The sequence below is a fragment of the Perissodus microlepis genome, chromosome 8, assembly GCF_051167445.1.
Source record: "Perissodus microlepis isolate ML-2025 ecotype Zambia chromosome 8, ASM5116744v1, whole genome shotgun sequence".
In the NCBI taxonomy this organism is placed as follows: domain Eukaryota; kingdom Metazoa; phylum Chordata; class Actinopteri; order Cichliformes; family Cichlidae; genus Perissodus; species Perissodus microlepis.
This window is the reverse complement of record NC_140468.1, coordinates 11,827,023-11,844,019: the sequence shown is the minus strand read 5'-3', so window position 1 is coordinate 11,844,019 and position 16,997 is coordinate 11,827,023. Positions and strand designations below refer to the sequence as shown.

The following is a 16,997-nucleotide window of genomic DNA, read 5'->3' as shown; positions in this document are numbered from 1 at the left end:
GTTATGGGGGTGGCTGCCAGTGGTAGATAAAAATTTATCATAAAAACAATCAAAATGTTGTCTTTTAACATTATGCAACAAAGAAAAACTATTTTCTAAAATGTTGAAATATTTCTTTGAGAGATAAGTTAGTGGCTTAACTGATAGAAACCGGACAGATAATGCTTTACAAAAACAGGCGTGGTCAAAGCACAATCTTAGCAGGCTAAATGCTGGACAAGTGAGATTAGAGGAGAGTGCATGTGCAGGTGGTTATCAGCATCGGACTTATGATTCCCTTAGACATTTTTATGGAAGCTGTGTTTTTTAAATGTTACATTTTTTTACTGTTGTTTATTTGATATAGAGTAATTGCAAGCCTCATTAGAGCTGCGCTCCAGGAATACCAACCTCCAGTAAGAAAGTACAGAAGCTCGATTAACAGGGGAGGTAAGCTCTAAGTTGAACTATCAAGTTGGTGAAGCTTTGTGGACACTGTATTTGAATGCCAAGAAAATAATTGCCTTCTTTTCTTCTTTTTCATGAGTTATTCAAACACTGAACATGCAGCATCACAGCAGGATATCCACACATAGTTTAAGACAAGTGGACAAAACCGCAGGAACAGTCTTCAGCTGTTAGTTAAGAATACATCAGTTGTGTCTTGCTCCCAACAAATAACTGAAAAACTGCCTTTAAGGGGTTTGAAAATAATACCTAATAATATATCATGGCAATATTACTGCTCTCAGTCACAACAATTTTTTTGATATATAATATTTTCTTTCATTTAACTTCTATTACCTTTATTAAAGAGTCACAAAAAGCTTAAGCTGGTCCCTGTGTGCACTGGTCATAAGGAAGAGAATATAGTGGAGAGGTTGCCAGTCTTTTACAGAGCGCAAACTCATATTCACACCTACTGGAAATGTGCAGCTTTCATTTCAGCTAGCTCTCATGTGTTTGGATTGAGGAGGCCACAAATAAGCCCACACAGCCATGAAGACACAAACAGGTCGCAGATGATTAGATGTGATCTTATCCCATGATGACTGCTGTGAGGTCAGCAGGCGTTTGAATCGCAGAAAAACAACGATGCTGTAAAATCACAAAAACTAACTAAGGTCAAACTAAAAAAGAGGCAAAATTGGACTCAAAACAAGAGGTTGTATTTAAAACTTATATGATAAAAGGCTTTGCCGTGTAATAAATCCATGCCCCATATGCAAAAAATAAATGTATTCCAGACAAAATGCTGCTCAGATCTGACTGCTTCTGGCAGGAAAATACAAAAAAAAAGAAAAAGAAAAAAGAAATCAAGTGGGTTTCACTTTCTACAGGTGTTATTTTGCAAAGCAACGGTAATTGCATCTGCAATTAACTGGTGCAATTAAAAACTCTGCAGGGTGCAATGACACCAATCCAACTACCTCTGACTATGTCTGTTGCAGAATAGTTCTGCATTCATAGGCTCGTGCCTCACGCCTCAACCACTTACTGAAGCAGAATATAAAACTTCAATCAATCATTTTCGATAAGAGAAACAGGCAAAATATATTCAAACCATTCTCATCTAAATTGTTTGAATTTTTTAAAAAACAACTTGACATTCTGAGTCATGATGAATAATTGAGTAAAACGATCACATTTTAATATCAAACACTAACAGCGTAAAATATATGATGTATATATTGCTCGGTTTTAACATGTTTTCTAATGGGTAGGTTATGAAAAAGCAAAGAAGACTTTCATCCTGAGCTTTCTTGTCATGTGTTGTTGCATGCAGAGTCCTGTATATCCTGTTGGTTGATGAGTCAGCTGTGGAGAGGGTTTCAGGAGATTTTTGACAGAGTCAGTCCATCTGCTGAAAATATATCATGTGACAATCTAAACTGTCTGGTCTGGTTTTAAATTTAAAAAATAAATAAATTATAAATAAATTTAAAAAAAGATCCTGGCACTCAAACTATTAAAATTATTTTAAAAAGCATTGCACATTATTATTATAGCATCTGTGCTCCCCCGTTTTATTAAGTTTTTCAGTCACTGACACAGTTATAAATGCTGTGAATGCAGTTTGCTCCCCTAATTAACATTAAGGACCTTTTTTGTTTTTTGCTCGTCTATTTTTTTGTTAAGACACATGACACTGACCTACAAATAAATCAAATATGAAAAAACCTTGTGTCCTTGGGCACTTTGTTACTAGCAGCCAGTCACAAAAATACATGATTTTTCCCCCTTTTTGTTTTTTTAGCTGAATCTACAAAAATGCCAAAAGTGACACAGTGTGACAGGCATAAAGTTTCTGGATTTTTTGCACCAAGAGGGTGATTCCCAAAGAACTATTAACTGAAAACTTGGCATATTTCAGCATGGTGTGCAGTGGGTCCTTAAAAATTTTAAGGAAACTGGACAAGTGGAAGACTAAAGAAGAAGTGGCAACAGAGGAACAGAAAGTCGTTTTTCTCAGAAATAGGAAGAAATCCAGCAAATAGATGACACAGGACCTGTCCCAGTGGTGTGATGGATGGGAAGAATCCTAAACCATGAAATAATTGCCAGAATATATATGGATATTCACTCAAAATTATTTCGGCCAAATCTTTCAAACGGTGTCACTGGACACACATTTCGAATTCATTTCAATCGCACAAATGCAGAAATAATTAGTTGCAGTATTTTATCTGATTTATTACGAGAATGTCATGCCTGACCATTTGTCTTTGGTGCTTAACTTAAATGTACCACAAGCATTTATCCCGTTTTGCCTTCACAAGTCATAGTATGATTTGTCTATCACATAAAAGTGGTGAGCATACTGCATGCCTCGACTGTACATTTAATTCAATTAGATGTGAGGCTCAAATGAGCACAGACCGTTTAGATATTACATTCCTATTTCTTGAATACTATAATCAGCCACAGCTTCCACCTGGTGCATCTCTATTTTCTATAGTTCTATAATATGACAACCTGCCCAAGTATCTTTGTCACTAGTTTTCTTGCAGTTATTTTTATTCATTAAAATCAAGCAAAAAAGCTTGTTTTCTTCACCCTTTTTTGTTATACCCTTTAGATAAATAGAGATTTATTGAACTGAGAAACACTCAAATAAACGCTCAAGTTAAAAAATATAAATAACCCCATTCCAAAATGTCATGAGACAATCTCATTGGTTCACGCAGTGATGATGTCATAAGGACACTTTTGGACACTCAGGAGTGAGTGTCAAGAACCATCTGTGAAAGACAGTAGAGGCTCTGTTGTGGTTTGGCATTTTAATCTGTGGTGTTGGGGAGTCTCTATCTAAAATTTATGGAACTATGAACACAGAAAAAAATGTATTCGCTGTGTTCTTACAAGAGTTTGTCTAAAAGAGTCTGTTTTGAACAATAAAGGTGGTAATGCCAAATACTAATCTTAAAGCTCATTAAAGCTGTACTAACTTTCCATGAGTCTGTGCCTTTTTTTCACGTGTTTCAATAAGGTGCAATAAGTCAGTGCACCTATTTTCCATTTTCCCTCCAACATATTATGAGGGGTTACTAAAGACTTTTGTATAGCACTATAACGACCAGTCAGAGAACACCAGCCCATCCACATCAACGGTGTCAAGGTCGAAAGGGTCAGCAGCTTCAAGTTCCTTGGCGTCAACATCACTGAGGACTTCTCCTGGACCCTTCACACAGACACTGCTATCAGGAAAGCTCGCCAGCGGCTTTACTTCCTGAGGAGGCTGAGGAAGTTTAGCATGAATGCCAACATCACCTCAAATTTTTACAGGTGTGCAATTGAGAGCTTGCTGACGAGCTGCATCACAGTTTGGTACGGAAGCTGCTCTGCCAGCAGCCGTAAATCACTACAGAGGGTGGTGAAGGCAGCAGAGCACATCACTGGCACGAGGCTTCCTGCCATTCAGGACATTTATCTCCAGCGATGCCTCCGTAAAGCACACAGCATCATCAAGGACCACAGCCACCCAGCACATCAGCTCTTCTCCTTGTTACCATCTGGCAGACGTTACAGGAGCCTGTCTGCTCGGACTACAAGACTCAAAAACAGTTTTTACCACCAAGCCATACGACACCTCAACCACAACACTTAAACACACACACACACTCCACAGGACGCACTCAGAAGCTACCTGCAGCTTCACAAGTTCTCTGTTTAATCTGCACTGGTCACTCCACTTTATTGTTATTGGTATTTATATTTAAAAGTGCAATACTGTAATTTTCTGCTGCTCATTCCTGTGCAATATCCCATCTGCCCTCCCGTCATATATCTTTTCAAGATTTTCTTATTTAATCACTAGTGTACATATATTTATATTTATAGATACATATATATTTAGTCATCTTTTCTCTTTTACCATGTCTCTCTAATATTTTGCTCCTTACTATTTTTCTATTTTCTTTATTATTTTATTTTATTTTATTATATTATATTTTCTCCTACTGTACCATGCTGCTGAGTGACTGCTGCTCGTCAAACACATTTCATTGCAATGTTGACCCTGTGCTAACTTGCATATGACAAATAAAACTGAAACTGAAACTGAACTGTTAATAAGCAGCTCCAGACATTTATTGAATACATTCAGCCTGTTTTTACAGTAACTTTTAGCCTGTTGCTACCTTAGCAACCATTGACCTTGACAGCAGGAGTAGATGTATTGATAGCATAATGGTTAAAGTTTATACTGCTTAACCACAGGTTAGCTTAAGCACAAAAAATGAATTCTTCCCGTTCTCATGTTTTGTGTCTACACAAAAGGCACAGAAAGCATAATGTTTAAAAAATACTGCTTTCATATCTATGTGTAAAACGCAGCTGGAGATCAGATTAAATGCTTTTTCACAACAACAGATCACTGTTTATGTTCACAAACTACAATCACACAAAAACTATTAACTTAAATGCACACAGAAAGATCTTGTGAGTGGCCCTGCTGGGCATTCATCATGATGCCATTACTCACACATGGCCGGTTTCATGAGCAACCACAAAGGCAGAGGAGAAGCCATCCTCATGGTTCAGAGTGCAGCTCCTCAGTGGGTGGCACATCCCCGTCACTGGAGCATACCCTGAGCGACACAAAAGACCACACAGCCCTGATAATCAAGAATGAAAGTGGTGACATTCTCATGCAGTGCAACGAAGTGGAAAAAGATTTCTAAATATGGAGTAATTGCATTCATTGTGAAGGTTTTAATCTCTTTTTTGTGAGCAGCTGGGTGTCACACTGGCTCTTGAGTGTGTGTGAGTTATAAAGAGAGTGATGGTGATTGCTCATCTTCTTTCAATGAAAAAAAAGCCCCACATATCTGTGTGTTTACATTGTGATTTATCAGAGTAGGCTACATTCACACAGTGGCACTTTCATTCATTTAAGGTGAACGAACAGAGGTAAAATACTTCTAGCAAATCTCTCAATAGCAGCAGCAGCTGTACACAGCTTGCATATCAAACATAAAGAAACTCCCAAAGCAGTTTCAGAAGCCTGCCATCATTATTACCCAGCAGACACCTGGTTGGTACCACAACATTTCACACAGCTCACGAGGACAACAAACTTTTAAGCAAAGCACAGACATTAAACATAACTCGATCAAGAGGTGTGCAGCAATTCAGCTTAGTGCGAATCAGCTTGGATCAGAAGCACGCCCATTCTGGCGTTCTTTTTTGCCACAGCTTTCAGATAATTTCCATGCTTTCTGACCATCAGAAGACTGTTTTTTTGGCATGCAGGTAAAAAAGCAGAAAATGCAGCAGGCAGACAGCTGGTGATAAAGCCATGTGTACATGTCAAGTTATTTGAATGTCTGCAGTGGGTTATTTCAGTCACAGCAGAGTGAGCTTTAGCTACAGCATGATGACGATGCCTTTATGAAGAGAATGACTAAAGGCTCTATTCATAAATGAAAACAAAATGGACATATTAACACTGAAAGTGAAGTTGCAAAACATGAAAGCAGATGTGGAGCATGACCCTTTATCTGAAAGGCAGATAAAAGGAATTCAGGAGAATGCTGATTACATTCCCATGAAAGGCCATTTGGAGCTATGCACACTGAAGCAAAAAGGTGCAGCAATTACTACAGTAATAAAAAAAAAAAGTGTTTCTCTATGGCTGATGTGAAGATTGAGGAGAGAGTTGGTCTCCGCCATCTGGTTGATAAACTCAAACACTGAACATCTTGGGAACATCATGTTAAATCTTTTGGTGCCAAGGAGACCAGATCAAAAACGCTTTCAGAGTAACATTTTTAAAACGTGGCAAACTCAATATCACCTAATGACACCATTTAAGACAACTTTCTGCATCTCCTGTTGCTCCATTAACTTACTCTATTTACCCAACAGCCTATTACTTGTTTGGACACAAAATCTACCATCTCACCGCTAAACTTTCACAAGAATGTGTGAGGTCTGCTTGTGACCCTGAGATGCAGCACAGGGTTCAGCCCAACCTAGCTCAAGGTATCATAGAAACTAGGTTTGTTATGAACACAACACAACTGCAGCTATGGTAACACCTAGAGGTGTGACAAGCAAACCAGGTAGCCCCAGGCTGTCCTCGAAACATGACACGTGCTCTATAAAAGTTAAAAATATACACAGGTCAGTGCAAGATATTGAGTGCATGCAAGCACAGAGGTTTGTTCATTCGGGACCCAGTGTTTTCTGCAGGTTTGGCTGTTCACTTCAAATTTTGTTTTGAAGGACTGAAAAGAAGAAACAAATGGTGAGGCATAAAACTAGGAGAACAACATGTATAGCACAAATTTGCTGCAAAATGACTGCATACATGTACAGTAATATTTGGATTGACAATAATCTACTGAAAGTACAGAAAAGTTCAAACTGAACTTTCCAACAGTTACTGAGTAAAAAAAAGAACAATTAGTTTATATAACTGGCAAACTAACAAACATGTTCTGTTTTTTCTCTACATGCCAAAAACCTTCTTCAATATCTCAGTTTTTCATTTTTCCAGGGTGGCATCAATGTCAAGTCAGCAAGGTTTTGGAAACAACTCAGCAGTTATTTTCTTATGAGGTTGCCATTTCCGGAATTGGGTTCAAGACCTCAGCTGCAGCCCCCACTTTTATATTTCCATCAACCTTACCTGGGCAAGACTTGAAGCCAACCCCTTTGTGAATGGAAGCAGATATCAGCACTCAGTCTGCACAGGCCTCGATCGAGAAAAATACAGTACCTTGCATACCTGCGGGACCAAAATCTTGCCTTGTGAGGAAGATGGCGTGATCATGGTACTCGGCATGGTCAGGGTCGCGGCGCTGCTGCGTGTTGGCCCATCGGCACACCTGCTCCAGGCTGCGAGATGGGTTGCCACGTTCGATCAGGCTTATAGACTGCAGAATGAACAGGACCAAGAAAAAAACGTTATCAGACTGTAAAAATAAATAGGAAGGTAACCCTGCCGTTCGTCTTAACAAGACTCCATTCATTCTAAGGTGAAAGAAGACTCATCACCCTTTTACCTTTACATCAGTGCAGTAGATGTGCTGTCATTTGAAAAACTGTCAAAGAAAATAGCTGAAAATAAGTTATATTTTTTGTGCATTTGAGGACAAAAAGGGACATGTTGGTTAGAAAAACAGGGGAACCTTTAGGATTACAGGTATTAGTTTTACTTTTTGCTAAATTGCCAGTGATTATGAAACAATTAATAGGTTTGTAACTTGTAACGTTCACATGTCCAGCAGAGATTTTAATGGTGTAGTATTATAATCTCTGAAGGTGACATTAAAGAGAAAACAACTAAACTTTTAGCCACTACAGCTCACTGTAGTGGCTAACAAACCTCTAGTTGATACACAACTTGAGACAGCACAAGCACAAAGGCAGGTACACAGCCCGTCTGCTCACTAGCAGCTGAAGTAGCTGAGTCTGCAACACTGAACAACTTATGAGAAATTTCAAGAGATCAGTAGCTGAGAAAAGTCTACCAGCAACTAGACAGAAATAGTAGCAGGCTATACCACCAACTCTATTTGATAGGCTATGAAATATGTCACTAGAAACACAGCACTATTCAAGACAACCTAAATATTGCTGTGTTGCACTAACTATATACTTTTAAAAAGACCTATATACCTTTAAATCACATGTGTCGAACTCCAGGCCTCGAGGGCCGGTGTCCTGCAGGTTTTAGATGTGTCCTTGATCCAACACAGCTGATTTAAATGGCTAAATGACCTCCTCAACATGTCTTGAAGTTCTCCAGAGGCCTGGTAATGAGCTAATCATTTTATTCAGGTGTGTTGACCCAGAGTGAGATCTAAAACCTGCAGGACACCGGCCCTCGAGACCTGGAGTCTGACACCCCTACTACTTTAAATGAACCAAAACACATTTTTAGTATTTTTGCCTTGTACACCACCAGTATGAATTGTACATCAAACAAACAATATGTGACCAAAGACCTTCAGCAAGACCTTTGTAGCCAATCACTGCCTGAAGTCTCTTTACTGCTGCCAGCTTCAGTTGCTGCTTGTTTCTGGGTCTCTCTGCATTCACTGCATTTAGAAAAGCATGCTCTGTTGGGTTGAGATCAGGCAGATTGACTTGACTATTGAAGACTATCACTTTCTTTACCTTCAGAAACTCTTCAGTTGCTTTTGCAGTATGCTTTGAATCATTATCCATTTGCACTACTTGATGAGGTTGCAGCATTTGGCTGAATCTGAGCAGAAAGTAAAGCTCTGTACATTTTATAATTCAACCTGCTACGTCTACCAGCAGTCACAAACAGACAGACAGTAATGTAACAAATTATTATGTTACTGTATTTTTTCAGTTGTTTAGACAATTTAAAAATAGTGTTGCCACTGATGTTACTCTTTGTATTGTTGTAATTTTATTTGTCTTTCTTGACACCATCGTGTCAAAAATGCTATCAAGATATTTAGATAACCCTAGTATGCGCTCATCTGGCTCCTTTCTATTGTGAGTCAAACTGCCCACATCCATGTGGCACGAGAGGTCACTCACAGGGTAGATCATTAAAAATATATATATTGTGAATCATATGTTCCTGCATTTGTTGGCCAACAAATATAACCCAAATGAAAATCTTGACTGAAGAATTTTCTCCATTATTATCATGAGAACATCAAATGATGGCTTTGGTGTTCCTTCCCTCCAATGAGGCTGATCTGACAGCCCAAGCTGGCCCAACACAGTACTAAAACACTGTTTTTGTTTTTGCCAGTGTCCCCAGTGTTTTGTTTTGGGGTTTTTTTGTAAAGGAGTGTAAATGCATTGTGGTTTGTATTTCGTGTCATAAATATACAGAAAATTTCCCAATAAGACTCAGCTCTGGATGAACTACTCTGGATACTGATAACCCTACTACTATTACACACACCGACACACACAACGTGAGGCCAGGAGAAATGAAGGCACCCAGGAGGAACTGGCCAAACTTTATTTTCTGAGTGGGTGCTGCAAGCAGGGCCGGTGACACACAGAGCATGTTGGAGCTCATCTAATTGGTGCTGGGTAAACAGCATCTCTCTGCTCTGACAAACAGACAGAAGCCGAATAAAAATGCCCAGTTTCCAAGCAGCATCAGTCAGACATGCAGATAAAATGACACTTGTGGACAGATGGATACGTGCGTAAAGCAAATGACTCACTAGCATCTGCCCCCACGTGTATAATATACGATATTTCATACCTCATTATAATGTGTTCAGCTGATAATGAGCAAATATGCCAAGACTGGCATTAAGTGGTGAGAGGTGAACAGAAACAAACACATACTGATGTACAACTCTATAAACTGAAGATATGGAAGATCATTTGACCAGCTAGCATTGACCAGTTTGCTTTTTTTTTTTGCTTGTTTATTCTATGTTATTAATATGTTACATGAGTATTTACCACATGGTGCAAGTACATTTAAATCATTCATTACACTAAAGAAAGCCTGAGCAAAAGTGAAAGTGACTGAGCTTTTGTACAATATTCATTCGTCGCTTTCTTTCATCAATCATGTTAATATAATATGTACTCATTTATTTCCTCACTATTTATTAAATATGTATGGTATGTTTTAATGGGGGCTTCTTAAGGTTACCTTTTCTTATAATCAGGCAATCAGTTCTGTATTGCCCAAAAGAAATCCAAAAAACATCTATTTTAACCAGACAACTGAGCTCAATTAAATGCTAATATCACACCGACTATTTTCGTACACGTTTTGTTAAACTCAGCATCTGAGAAACAGCCTTTCTTTCATCTCAGCCTGATCCCAATTTATGATCTTAAACTGATATTTTTCTCTTTTTCTCACTGTACGTCTTTTTTTCCTAAGAAGTTGTTAGCTAGAAGAAACAAAAAAGCAGCTGTAAGCTCCAAAACAAAACTTTGCTTAGTTTATAAATTAATCCATATATAAATCTCAACTGTTTTTCATCTTCACTGCTCTTTCTGTGCACTGAAAAAAAGGAATTGGCCATCTCTTGGATTTATGTAAGCATCTTGCGTGTATTTAACACAATTGCCTCATGCTTTAAAGTTAAGTGTAACTATATAGTGTAGAAACTACATGATATGTAGAGAGGGTTGATTAAATTGTTCATATCATGTTCGAGTGAAGTAAGTCAATAATATATCGATGTTAAATCCCACGACACCGCATGGGATTTCAGTCTTGTGGGCTTTGGATCGTGGTTTGAGGAAGGCATCCATTTCAGTCAAGTTGAGTAGCCGCCTCTACCTTTTTCAGTATACCGAAAAATATAAATTGGGTGGTTGTTACTTTAAAAAAGTCTATCTTGTAATTTGAACACAAAAATGTCATGTTTCTATTTTGAACATAATTAAATCATGTAGGATTTGTATGAAATTCAACAACTTAATTTGTTCTTGTTGAGATGACATGATACAATCTAGTAAGAGTGGTTAGTTGCTGGACTCATGAAATTCACAAGATCACATGAGATTTCAAACTGCAGGAAAATCACTGGAGTTATAAGAGGCAGATAACTACACACACACCACGTGTATGCTATTGCTATTTCTTGTGGTTCAACCTGTCAAGGACAAAAACGTACAGAAAATTCTGCATCAAGCCTTGACATCATAGCTTTCCTACTTTTATTAAGCCTGGATTGCTGGCATGGTGGTTAGTGCTGTTGCCTCACAGCAAGAAGGGGTTCAAATCCACAATCTCGCTAGTTTCCAGTGGTTTCTCTCTGGGTATACTGGTTTCCTCCCACAGTTAAAAGTCATGCAGTCATTAGAGTTAGGTTAGGTTAATTGGTGACTCTAAATTACCTGTGAATGTGAGTGCAAATGGTTGTTTGTCTCTATGTGATAGACTGGTGAGCTGTTCAGGGTGTACCTGGCTCGTATCCTATCACTTCAGGGTTATGCTCCAGCACCCCTGCAACCCCGCTAAGGTAGGAAGATGGTAGTTGTTGTAGATCCATTAAATTTTTATGTTAACCAGACTCTAGACTTTGTTGAAAATTATGTAATATGAAGACAACATGTAGTGATTTGAGTGACCAAGTAGTATTGGGGTAAAAGTTATTGAATAGTGTTGAAATAAAATGACAAAATTGTGAAGGATTAAAATATTTCAAGAGCTCAACTTACTTCATCTAAACATGTTTCAATTGTGTTTTATCAACACAACATGCACAAGTTTATTATATATGAATAAGTTGTGTTGATATAACTCAGTTGTTTAAGTTTCTGCCAAAGCAAAACAGTTGTGTGCAACTAATGTCCAGTATTGAATTAAGTAAATCTAATATGGCCTTTTTTTCAGTGTGATTCTCCTGTCACTCAAATACTTGAGAAGATTGTTTTTCTAAAACTGGTTTCTTCTTTTCTCTTCAAAGGTAAGTTGAAGAGAAACAAGTAGGATTAAAAGCAAAAAAGTCTGATGAAAAGAACTTTCCTCCCGTGACCACATAAGGTATAATCAATTATTCAATTCTAAACTTCAAGTCAGTTTAGTGGAGCAGTAAAGCTATGAACTCTCTCTTTTTATGTTAGTTTCATAATTTAACTTCACTTAAATTATGAACTCAATCAGAATTACCAATCATTATTGCTGGGAGAGATTCACGGTCGCTATAAATAAGTTAATAAGCAAGTTAACAGGTACTAGAAAGTAGAAGAGCACTCTATTTCAACCATGGCCTTGCTCTATTTAACAGTTGTAAAGAAAACAATTTAAAATAATTTGGATCTGCATTGAAATGTAACAGGTTCTTCTTTTCCCCAAGCTTCATCTATCCACTAAGCTTTTCAAAATACAACCGGGTAGTTTCAAATGCATCATCTAAAACAGACAAAGAGAAATTTTTTACAAGCTCTAGCTCTCTCCTTGGTTGAAGTATCAGCTTATTCAGAGAAATCAGATCATATGATACCAAACAGATCCTTTCTTTTAAACTGCAGCATAAAGGCACTGACTTTGGGGAAGGATCCACTCGCTTAGTGCCATTCTAGTTTTAACCAGTTTATTATTAGAATACTAATAATAAACTGGTTCAAACCAGTTTATTATTGGTTTTAACCAGTAATAAACAAAACAAAACAAAAATCTGTTTTGTTTTGGGGGGTTTTTTTGTTGTCTTTTTTTGTTTTTTTGTAGTGTGCACAAAAAAAAATAAAAAATTGATGTAAAATAAGGAAGCTGTGCTACATGTAGTGGTGTTTTCTTTTATCCTGATAAATGATATCTTCTTGACAAACCTACACTTTACCCATCTCAATGTTTTATTGTGTCGAATATGCAGTAATGGCCCAAAACAGCTCTTTTTCCAAGTAGAAACCAAGCCACAAGGCATGAAACTCAGCTTTCCATATCATCTTAAAGTTAGCTTGTTACTTTGGTGCCTCTACTGTGAACGTACCACCTGACTCAGATTTAAATTATTTGTTTGACATTATGGGAAAAATCCTTATTCACCTCACTGCTTGGACTTAGAAAGATAACACCACTCTCATATCTGTACAAAGGACTGATATTTTAGACATCAGTGGATTAACTTCTCTTAGCACCTGCTCTTCTACCTCCCAGTTTTGGGTATAAGGTCGAGTGCTACTGAATATGGTTTCAGGCCATAATGAATGAAAATTGTAAAAGGGTTTGCTGCCTTTCTCTCATTTTCTCTTGAGTCATGGCGGTGAGTTCAGCCCTTCTTGTTTTTATTCCAAATAAAATTGAACACAGTTAAAAATCTTGGTTCCTGTAGGCAGTATTATAAAGGCTGAAATCACAGGTGTATTCACAGACAGCTCAGACAATGAGAATATGCCTTTTACACCAGCCCTGCGGTATAAAAACCTTAAAAGCTCATTTGAAATGCTGCTTGCACAGACACAAATTGTGTGGCATGGCTCACCTGCCGGTACCCCACCATTATCATGCGGACAAGGACAATGTTGATGTTCGTCCCCAAAGATTCATCGTGGTAGATTTCATCAACCTGAAAGGAAATTAACAGCATGTGTCAGTGATCTGAATGACAAAGGGCATAGAGTGCTTTTGATGAAAGTGGCTTGTGATATCAAGTTGAACACCCAAAGGCCAATAATACAATCATGAATGTGGTGGTTTTTAAGGCAGAACTTTAATACAAAAACAGTCTGCAGGAATAAAATTACACTCGAGTCTAAAAGCTAAAAGTTGTGTGAAAAGGACCTTCGACTGACCATTACAGAACGATAGCAGAGTTTTCGCTTTCCAAGGGAAACTTCACTGCTCTGCATTACTAATTACTTAATTATGGCTGCTCTAAGTATGCAAATCAGAGTCACAACTGTCAAGAAAGGAAGTGAAGTGACACTATTTAAATGCATAAACTGATGCTTTCCGCTGAGTTTAATTAAAGCCAGGTAAACAATATAACTTTGATAGAAACAGCCTCCACAACTGCTGCTGCTGCTCCTTTCCAGGCTGCTAAGAAAACATTTAGGAGAAGATTAATGTTTGCATCTAAAATCTTACAAACCAAGACGAAAACAGTTGTTTTAAACCACTGAACTGCACTAAAACTCTTGATCCAACGAGTTCTCCTTTTTATGTCTGAGGTGCAGGGCCCAGCAGCGAGTCCTCAAACCATTTTTTAATCTCTTACGACAATCTTGGAATCATGATGAAATATGTTATTAAGACTGGCAACTATTTAGTGAAACTAGTGCTGTTATGCAATGGCAAAGGAGCCTGACCCAGAAATATGTGGACTGCTATTTGGCTTCGTAAGAATGCTGTGGTATGTAGATGCATAACCCAGGACCAAGCTAGGATCCCATTCAAACCCAAGTCCAATTTCCACTCGAGTGTGTTTTATTTTCATCAGATGGTCGCTACATGTCAGCACTCATTCCGGGCCTCATGAAGTCAACCATCTGCTTTGCTTTGTGGTGGATAAATTAAGTTCAGAGCAAAACAAGGGGTTGGATATTTATTTTTCCATACATGATTCATTTAAGTTTTGGATTGCAATAAAAAAAATAAGCAATTTGGCTTCATATTTCTCCATGTGACTTCAGGGAAAAAGCTGTCTAAAACTGGATTTTTAAAGCATGTGATTGACACAGGCTCATATTAAATTTTGTATTTTATGTTACAAGCTTGCATAACGTAGCTTCACTTCCCTCACGTAAGATTTTCCTGAGAATGAGCACTGTTATACTCCTAAAACTTTGAACCGATTTGACCAAAATCACAAAATGCACGTCTATTTTCTCAGTGCAAAATGAGAGGATATCATAACAAGTGCATTCAGTAATCACCATTAATACGAGTTATAATATTCTAAATTGCTACCTTATGAAACCATCGAAGAAGAGTATCTAAGACATATTTTGGTTTCCTTCTCGAAGTAGGCTCTCTTTTTTGGGAGGTACAAACCTTTTCCTTCCAAGTATTGATACTAAATGTTTTATATGCGACTTCTCTGAGAAGGTCTGTGAGATTATTTGATAAACTGTATTGAAAAGATGAAACCGCATCAACTTCCTGTCTCCCTACACGACTTAATTGAACTTTTTTTTCCATTCATCTGTCTCTAACCATCCTGCAACTGTTTTCATATGGTTTCTAGAGCAATTACCAGTTTATATCCTGTTGCTGTGTTTAAGTACCTCTTTGTTTAGCCCATGACAGCTCTACACATGGTCTAGCTTTATTAATCAACAAGAGGTAGTTACAAAGCAAATATTCCAAAATAGTGAACAATATCTGACAAATTCTCATTTGTTTTTCTGTCAACAGTGCCACGCTTTAACTGCCTTACTGCAGGCCACTAATAGTAATTATATGAGTGCAGTATGTGGTTGTCACACCACTGTGATAACAATGAGTCTAAGTATAGCCCCTGATGGTGTCATTTGCACTTGAGAATCAAGGCGCTGTGTGGGCTTGAATGAGACTATTTTCTCTTTTGTTTTTATCAACTGTTTGTTTACAGTGTCAACTGGAAATTCGAGGTTTAGCATGATCTCCAACAGCTAGGCATAAGATATAAGGCTTAAGAACTTAACAATATGTGTCTTCATTTTCATAGTTTTATAGCTTTTCCTAATGAAGACATCCAGAATTACCACACCAGTGTACTAATAGATGAACAATGAAATAGCTTTTTCACTACTATAGAAATTTCAGATTTTCTGTAAATTAATAGAACTTTTTGTTTTATAATTACACAACTGAGTGGGCAGTGAGCTACCAAAACTTTTTCTGTATTTACACATGTAATTCTTATAACTTAAACCAGCGGTCCCCAACCTTTTTTGCGCCACGGACCGGTTTATGCCCGACAATATTTTCACGGACCGGCCTTTAAGGTGTCGCGGATAAATACAACAAAATAAAACTAGTACCGGTACCGAAAAAAAGAAGATTTATTCATAACACACGTGAAAAGACCCAGGAAAACCGAGTTAACGATCAAAACGATAACAAAATAACGCTAAAAACCGATAAAAACCCTGAAAACCATACATTTCACACCTGAGCCTCAACTCTCGCGGCCCGGTACCAAACGACTCACGGACCGGTACCGGTCCGAGGCCCGGGGGTTGGGGACCGCTGACTTAAACCCAAAGAGTCTTCCTCTCAAATTTCTTTCACTTAATACAGCAGTATTTCTTGTAGAAAACGGAGACGTACTGTTAAAATTACACTTTTTCGAATATTAAGATATCTCAGGGATTAAATGTGTGATTAAACTTGTTCACACTGACAGAAAGGTGTCCGGACCACTTAAGGCCTAATTTATACTCCTAGGGTGAACTTTGTAGCCTATGATTTACAGTAACCTACGTAAGAGGCTGATGTCTTTGGTTGTGTCTGGTGCATTATGTGTTAACTACGGTGTGGTCGTGCTCTGATGTGAACCAGCGGTGTTAGCAATGATAGAAGCAAAAATAATGCTGGGGCCACTCGTTATCGTGGTCAGTATTTTTAAAGGGCAAACATACATGATTGGTCTAGTGTTTCTTCTTCTTTGTACAATCTTTTACATCCTTTCGGATAATTACCAAAAACTCCCTCCAGGAATTTGTGAGATCTTATATTGATGCTATAAATATTAAACCTTATACTAAGACAATGGTTGTATTTCTGTCATGATATCTCAAAAACTAAGATGAAAAGGATAAATTGGCATGTTGAACAGGCCAATCACAATAGTTGCGCGCTGTGCTCCCACAACATGTAGTGTCCTGTTTACTGTCCATGCTTCACTGTATCTCCCCATCCCCCCACCAGATGTCCTCAGACTTCCATTCTCTTCTGAGTCCCTAGTCTGCCACACCCACCTCACCTGTCCCCCATCTACCTACCTCTGCTGTAGTCCAATAAACCAAAAAAGTTACCTCCTAAAAACTTTTCCTAATCACTATTCCTTGACCTGAAGGAAAGGTGCAAAACAGAATTTATAAAGAAGTGTGGCACGCAGAGAATCCACTTACACCAGGCTCCGTAAAAATGTGATTGGAGCTCATCTGTACCG

At 38.0% G+C, this 16,997-nt stretch overlaps 1 protein-coding gene across 2 annotated transcripts in view; it reads right to left on the bottom strand.

Moving 5' to 3' along the window:
• adamts14 (ADAM metallopeptidase with thrombospondin type 1 motif, 14) overlaps nucleotides 1-16,997 on the bottom strand; it is a 64,093-nt gene that overhangs the window by 22,365 nt on the left and 24,731 nt on the right. The window contains exons 5-7 of one of the 2 annotated variants that reach the window (XM_084937529.1): nucleotides 13,383-13,466; nucleotides 7,205-7,361; nucleotides 4,964-5,069 (exon numbers count right to left, since the gene is read on the bottom strand). In XM_084937529.1, the coding sequence (XP_084793655.1) occupies nucleotides 4,964-5,069; nucleotides 7,205-7,361; nucleotides 13,383-13,466 (347 nt within the window). The remainder of the gene's footprint in view (nucleotides 1-4,963; nucleotides 5,070-7,204; nucleotides 7,362-13,382; nucleotides 13,467-16,997) is intronic. The other variant, XM_084937530.1, reaches the window with a different exon arrangement.